The 9,860-nt window shown below is 45.7% G+C and overlaps 1 protein-coding gene across 1 annotated transcript; it reads right to left on the bottom strand.

Annotated features, from left to right (window-relative positions):
* Positions 1-623: 623 nt before the first annotated feature.
* On the bottom strand, positions 624-9,860 carry LOC106582918 (cytochrome b-c1 complex subunit 1, mitochondrial). Its single transcript, XM_014166544.2, has 12 exons — positions 9,618-9,860; positions 8,507-8,647; positions 8,267-8,353; positions 8,019-8,148; positions 4,841-5,039; positions 4,610-4,689; positions 4,348-4,463; positions 3,528-3,832; positions 3,305-3,390; positions 2,877-2,965; positions 2,656-2,731; positions 624-1,123 (listed from the first exon to the last, which is right to left on the bottom strand). The coding sequence occupies exons 1-12, from the start codon at positions 9,678-9,680 to the stop codon at positions 1,059-1,061; spliced, it is 1,437 nt and encodes a 478-aa protein (XP_014022019.1). The 5' UTR covers positions 9,681-9,860; the 3' UTR covers positions 624-1,058.

Here is a 9,860-nt window from a genome sequence, read left to right as displayed (position 1 = left end):
ACTAACATTTACTCTTGAGGTGCTGACTTGTTGCACCCTCGACAACTACTGATTATTATTTGACCATGCTGGTCATCTATGAACATTTGAACATCTAGCCCATGTGCTGTTATAATCTCCACCCGGCACAGCCAGAAGAGACTGGCCACCCCTCATAGCCTGCCTGGTTCCTCTAGGTTTCTTCCTAGGTTTTGGCCTTCCTAGGGAGTTTTTCCTAGCCACCGTGCTTCTGCATCTGTATTGCTTGCTGTTTGGGGTTTTAGGCTGGGTTTCTGTACAGCACTTTGAGATATCAGTTGATGTAAGGGCTATATATTTCAATTTGATCTACTTTATATTGGAAGACATGTCATTTCATGACTGGTAATCTCCTCCTTTGTCAATAAAGCATGTTCATACCATTGAGAGTATCAGTTCATACTGGAGTCATCTTGTCCCTCTAGTGGGTAGAAGTGGTCCCTGCAGTTCAAGTCAGAGGAACATGAGTTTTAACCAAATATTGTGGCTGAAGTGGAACAAGGACTAACTAAATACTGGAATTATGCCATTTGATAGAAAAACAAGGATAGATCATAACATGTTAATACTTACTAATCTAATTCTGTGTGACAATGACTCAAACATGTTTTAAAATGTTTTATTTCAATGTCAGAATGAGTTATGTACAATAGGACAGAAACAAAACATTACCTCAATTCATAAATACTCCTCCACAACTGGTTGTACAGTATATGCATCACTGGATGTGTCCAGGTGTCCCCCTCTGTTCCCCAGAACAGTACCAGGTGCCTGAAAAGACTCCGTGATACTAACAATCTTCCTCAAGATCATCAGTGACAAATACAAGGAAATGGAACACTCAACTTATGCACACCCTCAACACCATGGTTCTCTCCCTCATAACCAACTAGAACTGACGTAGTGAGAGGAGAGATGGAGAGAAGGCCCCGAGCCCATACCGGTCTGTGCTAATGAGCTGAGGCAGTCCTCGGTTCTTTACTCTTGCAGTGATGGGAGGAGTATGGAAGTGGAGGAGCGTAGCAACACTATGGGGGATCTTAGAAGCGGAGCCAGTACATGGCACTGCGCATCCTGTTGTAGTCAGGCAGCTGCTCAATGGGGCCTGTACAACAGAGAGAAAGACAGATGAGAGGATAGAGTATGGACTTCCAGACTATCCAAGACAAGAGGATAAAGGTGCAAAGGCTGCTTGGAAGGAATACTGATGTGTGGTAACTAGGGATGCAAATTTCTGTCAATTTTTCTGCCGAATTACCGACCATTAACCAGTCAAACTGAATTTTTTTCCAAGGTAAAATTGTGACCAACAAACTATGCATGCATACAAGGAAGTGACATTTTTCATTAAGAGCTTAATTGTTTTAATCAAAAGACTATAGCCTATTATTTAACATCCACCTCCTGTAATGAAGCAGCCAATTTAACATTTGCCAAAATGCAATAGCGGGCAAACACTGTTCTGAACAGCGCACCCAAGGCTCCCGAGTAGTGCAGCGGTCTAAGGCACTGCATCTCAGTGTTAGCAGACGTCACTACAGGCCCCGATTCGATCCCGGGCTGTATCACAACCGGCCATGATTGGGAGTCTGATAGGGCGGCACACAATTGGCCCGGCGTCATCCGGGTTAGGGGAACGTTTGGCCGGGGTAGGCCGTCATTAGAAAATAAGAACGTTTTTAACTGACTTGCTTAGTTAAAATAAAGGTTAAATAAAAATGTAACCTAATGTGAGCAATTCCATATCAGAAATCTCAGAAACAGAGGGATTCTAATAGCAACAACTACAATGGGTTGTTAGGATGGGGTTGTTAATGACTAGGATGGGGTTGTTAATGACTAGGATGGGGTTGTTAATGACTAGGATGGGGTTGTTAATGACTAGGATGGGGTTGTTAATGACTAGGATGGGGTTGTTAATGACTAGGATGGGGTTGTTAATGACTAGGATGGGGTTGTTAATGACTAGGATGGGGTTGTTAATGACTAGGATGGGGTTGTTAATGACTAGGATGGGGTTGTTAGTTAATATGACAAGGATTGTGCTTCTGGACAATAAAAGAAAGTTGATATGAAAACCAATAGAACAGGAGAGAATTGCTGGTTAATGTCAAGAGGAAGTCTTTATAAAATAATTGCCTCCACTTTTCTATGGCTGGATTTTGGCTACTTTGAAGCAAGGTAAGAATTGCTCTATGAACTAAAGTAAAACGTTCAGGTTTCAAACAATTCTACTGCCTCAAGGTCACATTGCAAAGTGGCGTGTGACGCGCTGATAGCCTATGCTCTACGCACGCGAATGGGAGGTGCGCTTTATGTGTTGAGATGGAGAAATAAAGTAGCTCTTTAAAATCATGGCCATCAACAGTTACACTCGATTGCATTTAGAATAGTTATTTGTTGCGCAAAGACCGGGCTTACGAAAGCACGTTTCACTCCTGTACCGGCTTTTTGAGGAGCTGTTCTTGTGCTGTCTGACAGGTGCTAGTCTATTCCGTTTCTCAAACTAGGCTCTGTATGCTGTGCGCATGTGATAAGATCAAAATAAACAAAACCTAGAGACCGATAAGCATGACCAGTCAAATGTATTTTTCGGCAGCTAACCGATTTAAGTCAACATCCCTAGTGGTAACTTACCAACAGCAGACACGGCGGGACACTTGTCATAGATGTATTTGGAGCAGACGTCACGCACCATCTTGGGCGTCACAGCCTGAGGGGGAGACAGGGACAGAGGTGGTAGGAAGAATGTGGGTGAATGTGGGGGTCGGGGGGAGAAAGAGCAGAAATAGCACCCTCTAGGTGGTAGGAGGGTGTAACAGCCGTATGTGTGGTGCAGAGAAGGGGGATGCACTCACGTTGATGCGGGCGTCCCACTCGGCCAGAGGGATACGGCGGCCGTAGTTCAGGACATGCCTGCCGATGTCGTCACATATCGGTGTCGTTCCTACAGGACAGCAGTAAGGCAGTGTTAGTGGGGACCAAGGAGTACTAGTTCACCATGTCATCTCCAGTACAACCCCAACATTAACATGGGAAAAAACAGCACATTTCTATGTTTTGTAGTAAGAGGAAGATGAGTGTTTCCAATGAAATCAACCAATTAGTAGGCAACACCGACTCACAAATGGTTAAAATCACATGATGCATACCGATGTCATTGGAAACACACATCTTCCTCTTTCAATACATTTTACATGTTGATGTTGGGGTGATGCTGGAGATGAGAACGTTTCTGAAATGGCCATTTACGCTTCTTATGGGCTACATGAGGTAAAGATCTTACCGTTGAGCTGTCCCACCAGGCTGGCCTTGAGGGCATTATTGGCTCTGGCAATGTCACTCTCTGTCACTGTGGTGCACAAGTTCATCCTTCAGGGAGAGAAAGGAAAAAGGAGGGTCAATACCATCAAATTGAATAGGTAGAAGTACACAGGCTGAGGACAAGTGTTCGACCAGGACTGCATCCATGTGTAGCTCGAGTGTACGTATTGTAAATCCCAACTAACCATGCGTTCTGTGACCAGTGCATCATGTCATCGATGTGGTGTTTGTCGGTGACAAAGTAGATGCCCAGCAGACCAGTGTCGCTGTAGGAGGAGTGGAAGGCCTGGAAGCTGTGGCACAGACTCTCCTCTGAGGCTAGACGAGCCAGGCGGCTGCTCAGGTGCTTTCCACCACCGAAAGTGATGTCATAGCTGCCAATGATGGCGTTAGCCACCATGAGAGGCACTATGTCTGGGCTGGCGGCACTGGCACCCTCCACAGCGATGGCAATGTGTGCCAGGGGCATATCGTCATCACGCATGCGGATCTACAAAGAGGGAGACAACGAAGGGTTAACAATATGAACATTCTAAATAGAACAAAGAAAAGCTCCGGGCCTCTCGAGTGGCGCAGCCGTCTAAGGCACTGCATCACTACAACCTGGGGTTCCATCCCAATACCGGCCGTGACCCCCACAATTGTCCCAGCGTCGTCCGGGTTAGGGGAGGGTTTGGCCGGGGGAGGGCTTTACTTGGCTCATCACGCTCTAGTCGACTCCTTGTGGCGGGCCGGGCGCCTGCAGGCGGACTTCAATTATCAGCGAAATGGTGTTTCCTCTGTCACATTGACGCAGCATGCTTCTGGGTGAAGCGAGCGTCAAGAAGCGCGGTATGGCGGGTCGTATTAGAGGACACATGACTCAACCTTCGCCTCCCTCTCGCCCATTGGGGAGTTCCAGCGACGAGACAAGATTGTAATCACAAAAAATAAAACCTGATGGGATACGTGCGCCCTTGTTCAGACATCTGTTAATTCAGACAGAGAGACCGGAGCGTTCCTCACCTCGCTGCCAGAGAAGCGGCAGGGGGACAGAACAGGCACAGCATCATCCTCGTATTCAAAGGAAACGCCACTGAAGTGCTGCTTGGCCAACCCAACCAGCTCCTCGTGAGTCACACCTACACAGGAGACAGGCAGTGAGCCATTACAAACAAGGACGACATTACACACACACACACACACACACAAAATCAATCAGGGCCGGTTTGTATTTGCATATTATACCTCTCTACACAGCCTTAACATGGCAGTATGGGAGACATACCTCCAGCAGCTGCCAGCACCATGCGGGGGGCCTTGTAGTGGCTCCTGATGAAATCTACCAGATCTTGTCGACTCAAAGTCCTGAAGGGAAGAGACAGATCTAAACTAACTCGGAGTGCTGTGAAATGTAACAGGATGCTGTAACGGGTATGTGGGACTTTCCCTAGTGTTTTGGCTTGGCCCTAGCATGCTCTCACCCAATAAGATTCCCTGGTAGGCTAAGTGTGTGTACCTGGCGTTTTGCGATGGCCCCAGAACACTGTGTCCTAAGGGGGTGCCCTGGAAAGCTGTAGCGTGCAGCAGGTCCAGACACACGTCCTGCAGACTGCCCTCCACCTCCTCCAGCTCTTTCAGCACTACACTCCTCTGCTGCTCAATGTCAGCCTCGCTCAGGGCATTGCTCTGCAGCACCTCGGATAACAGCGCCACCGCTGGGAATAGAGTACTGATTCAGTACACACACACACACACACACACATATATCCACGACAATAACTACACTGAACAAAAATATAAACAACATGTAAAGTGTTGGTCCCATGTTTCATGAGCTGAAATAATAGATCTCAGAAATGTTCTATATGCACAAATTTGTTTACATCCCTAATAGTGAGAATTTCTCCTTTGCCAATGTAACCCATCCACCTGGCAGGTGTGGCATATCAAGAAGCGGATTAAACAGCATGATCATTAGACTGGTGCACCTTGTACTGGGGACAATTAAAAGGCCTCTCTAAAATGTGCAGATGTCACAACACAATGACATAGGTGTCTCAAGTTGAGGGAGGGTGCAACTGGCATGCTGACTGCAGGAATGTCAGTTAATTTCATGTTAATCTCACTACCATAAAGTGCCTCCAAAGTAGTTTTAAAGAACTTGGCAGGGAGTCCAACCGGCCTCACAACCACAGACCAGGACCACCACATCCAGCTACATCACCTGTGGGATCATCTGAGGGGGGCGGGAGGGGTGATGAGTATTTGTTTAATAAAGCCCTTTTGTGGAGAAACTCATTCTGATTGGCTGGGCCTGGCTCTAGTGGATGGGCCTGGCTGCCAAGTCGTAGGACTATGCCCTCAAATGGCTGCGCCCCTGCAGAGTCATGTGAAATCCATAGATGAGGGCCTAATTCATTCATTTCAATTGACTGATTTCCTTACGAAGTGTAACTAAGTAAAATTGTTAATTGTTGCATGTTGTGTTTATTTTTGTTCAGTATAATTGGCCAAAAGGCAACAGGTGATTTACAACTACCGTATATTCCGGACTATAAGCCGCAACTTTTTTCCCACGCTTTGAACCTCGCGGCTTAAACAATGACGCGGCTAATATATGGATTTTTCCCGCTTTCAATTTTTTGGGGCCAAAAAAACACATTCTGTGACGTGCTCAGTTTTTTGGCGGCATGAAGCTTTCATTAGACCAATGAAATTGCCGAACGTGTTAAGGTCAAACAGTGACGAGAGCGACAATGAAAACGATCCAATATCGGATGAAGCAATTCTGAGGCTATTCAACTCCGACACCGAAGGAGATGACTTCAGTGGTTTCAGTGCACAGGAGGAGGAAGATAGTGACCAATGACTTTCTTGGTAGGCTACGGTTTACTGCTAATTTTTTATTTTTTTGTTACAAGCCGTGTTTCGTTAAAGCCTATTTATTTTTGTTACAAGCCGTGTTTCGTTAAAGCCTATTTATTTTGTAAAGCCGTGTTTCGTTAAAGCCTATTTATTTTTGTTAAAGCCGTGTTTCGTTAAAGCCTATTTATTTTTGTTACAAGCCGTGTTTCATTAAAGCCTGTGTAAAGTTAATTTGTTTCAATGTACCGGTAGGCACTGGCGGCTTATACACATGTGCGGCTTATTTATGTTCAAAATAATATATTTTTTTAAATTCAGTGGGTGCGGCTTATATTCAGGTGCGCTCAATAGTCCGGAAATTACGGTACAGTGGATTTGGAAAGTATCCAGACCCCCTTCATGTTTTCCACATTTTGTTACATTAGTCTTATGTCATTTTATCAATTTTAGAATGTTTACCTCAATCTACACACAATACCCAATAAAGACCAAGCAAGAACAGGTTTTTCAAAAAGTATTCAGACCCTTTGCTATGAGACTCGAAATTGAGCTCAGGTGCCTCATGTTTCCATTGATCATCCTTGATGTTGCTACAACTTGATTGGAGTCCACCTGTGGTAAATTCAATTGATTGCACATGATTTGGAAAGGTACACGCCTGTCTATATAAAGGTCCCACAGTTGACAGTGCATGTCAGAGCAAAAACCAAGCCATGAGGTCAAAGGAATTGTCCGTAGAGCTCCGAGACAGGATTGTGTCGAGGCACAGATCTGGGAAAGGGTACAAACACATTTCTGCAGCGTTCAAGGTCCCCAAGAATACAAGGGCCTTGGTCAAGGAGGTGACCAAGAACCAAATGGTCACTGACAGAACTCCAGAGTTCCTCTGTGGAGATTGGAGAACCTTCCAGATTGACAACATCTCTGCAGCACTCCACCAATCAGGACTTTATGGTAGAGTGGCCAGACGGAAGCCACTCCTCAGTAAAAGGCACATGACAGCCCGCTTGGAGTTTGCCAAAGGGCACCTAAAGGACTCTCAGACCATAAGAAACAAGATCCTCTGGTCTGATTAAACCAATATTGAACTCTTTGGCCTGAATGCCAAGCGTCACATCTGGAGGAAACCTGGCACCATCCCTACGGTAAAGCATGGTGGTGGCAGCATTTTGCTGTGGGGATGTTTTTCAGCGGCAGGGACTAGGAGACTAGTCAGGGTCAAGGTAAAGAGGAACGGAGCAAAGTAGAGAGATCCTTGATGAAAACCTGCTCCAGAGCGCTCAGGACCTCAGACTGGTGCAAAGGTTCACCTTCCAAAAGGACAACGACACTAAGCACACAGTCAATACAATGCAGGAGTGGCTTCAGAACAAGTCTCTGAATGACCTTGAGTGGCCCAGCCAGAGCCTGGACTTGAACCCGATCGAACATCTCTGGAGAGACCTGAAAATAGCAGTGATACTTCCCATCCAAACTGACAGAGCTTGAGAGGATCGCTGCCCAAGGTGCTCCAACAAAGTACTGAGTAAAGGGTCTGAATACTTATGTAATTGTCTAAAAAAGTTTTTGCTTTGTCATTATGGGTTATTGTTTGTAGATCTGATGAGGGGAAAAAACAATGATCAGCTTTAGAATAAGGCTGTAATGTAACAATGTGTAAAAGGTGATGGGGTCTGAATACTTTCCAAATGCACTGTATATACACAAACACACTCACTCAATCTCTATGACGTGGGGTTTATAAGAACCCCACATACACCACTGAATTATCACATCTTATAAACAGTCTCCATTCCTTATTCCTGTCTCATTGTGTCTGGTTGGCTCACCTTTGGGCAGGTCCTTGGACAGGGTCTTCATGTAGTAGGCAGTGTGCTCCCGGGAAGTGTATGCACTCAGGTGAGCACCCATGGACTCCACCTGCTGCTCCAGGGCCATCTGGGGGTGCTTCTTTGTCCCCTGGGGAAAAGAAACCAAGGGAAAAGGGGAGAACAGAAAAGTGTCAAATGCTTTTGGGCCAGTCTGGTCCCTTATGAGACTCAAGGTAGATTTCACAGATGTCACAGCTGTTATGTACCTTGAAAGCCATATGCTCCAGGAAGAACCCAGCTCCATTGTTCTTCTCAGTCTCGTAGCGACTTCCACAGCTGATCCACAACCCAACCTGAGAGAGAGTACAGGTGGAACTTATACTATGCTGCGCAAACAAATAGACAGTCAGGTTCATCTGAAATGTGACTGTATTACGCAATGTTTCCCTAAACCATCATGAACAGTACTTCGATTGTATAATCAGTGACACAGCAGAGGTCCTTACAGTGCATGTGCCGTGTCCAGTCTCCTCAGATGCGATCCTCAGGCCATTGTCCAGGGTAGTGAGACGGGTCTCCGGAGCTCCTAGAAGGCTCTGGGCGTAGGTCACCGTCGCCTGGCCATGCCGTAGAGACAGCAGGATGGGCTAGAGGGAGAGGATAGTCAGCTGTGAAGAGATTCTTCAGCAAATAGTACATTCATTTGGTTGTGTTGATAAAGACTACAGCTGGTGTACGGATAACATATGAAATTGCTGAAATCATTTGTAGCAATGGGATTTAGACAGCAAAATATGATTTTTTTTACCAACTCAATGTCATCGTGGCCAATAAAAAGGTTAAATGGACAAGAGATAAAGCGCTTGTGGGGTGATCTGCAGACTTGATCCCACAATAAGTGATAGCCACCAATTTACTCGTACAGCCTGTCGACCTTTGCTAGCTAATACGTTGGAGGTGACAGTGAGGGGCTATTTTTTTTATCTTCAGTGAGGGTCCGTCAAGAAAACACTTCACCGGTTAGCTAGCATAGCAGCCCACTACAGTTTGAAGTGAAAATAAACTTCATAGTTAGCTAAGATCATATAATGACTTTCTAGCGAGTTCAACTTAACATATGGCCAGTGGAATGTGATTACCAGTCAGCAACGCAACTGGTCGACTACTAAAGTATACTGTCATCATTTAGCTGGACAAGAGGTAACCAACATCTGCTAGCTAACTGGTTAACGATTGGGCGAATAGCTAAGGACAACGTGGAAGATGGTCAAAATGACCTTGGGTTAGTTCTTAAAATCGAATAAACGCAGGTATAGGTTAAACTAACATGATGTCAACATTTCCACTCATATTACGTAATCTACAGTGATGTGTTGCGCCTTTCCTGCCAGTTGACCTTGCGCTAACTCCAATATAATGCTTACCGGCTAGCTATCACTTTGTCTGGTTACACAGCCAAGATAGCTAGCTAACGAGCTACAGCCAGAGATATACCTCTGCTACAGCCTACACAGGGGCTTACTTTTTTTCGCTCTGGTGAAGGAAAGGCAGATACCAACCAACAACGTTATTTTCCTTACAGACCCCTCAAATGCCAAGATGTTCCTGAATACTTACGCTACGTGCTTTGGCTAGGGCTCGACCCACCGTGCTCCCGACTCGGCACACGGACGCTGCCATCTTTTCCTGGCAAATAAAGAAAGATCAGCTGCGCGCACGTTCTACTACGTGGACGCCCGCGAAGTCCTGTATAGAACTGTGACGTCAGCGCTTCCCACGGTTCACACAAGCAGCAGCGCCAACAAGTTGGACAAAGGCTACACTGTAGCAGCATGCACTGTTATCTAAATGACAGTATTA

This window comes from Salmo salar, chromosome ssa22 (assembly GCF_905237065.1).
Source record: "Salmo salar chromosome ssa22, Ssal_v3.1, whole genome shotgun sequence".
Lineage (NCBI taxonomy): Eukaryota > Metazoa > Chordata > Actinopteri > Salmoniformes > Salmonidae > Salmo > Salmo salar.
Note: the sequence above shows the minus strand (reverse complement) of the source record. Positions and strands in the feature narration are given on the sequence as shown.

What these genes read in the sequence shown, in the direction of transcription:
- LOC106582918 (XM_014166544.2), bottom strand. Translation starts at nt 9,680, where the DNA reads ATGGCAGCGTCCGTGTGCCGAGTCGGGAGCACGGTGGGTCGAGCCCTA. An exon ending in GCCGCTTCTCTGGCAGCGAG is followed by an intron (nt 3,833 to 4,347) that starts GTGAGGAACGCT and finishes CCCTCTTTGTAG; the next exon opens with ATCCGCATGCGTGATGACGA. An exon ending in CCTGGTGGGACAGCTCAACG is followed by an intron (nt 2,966 to 3,304) that starts GTAAGATCTTTA and finishes GCTGTCCTGTAG; the next exon opens with GAACGACACCGATATGTGAC.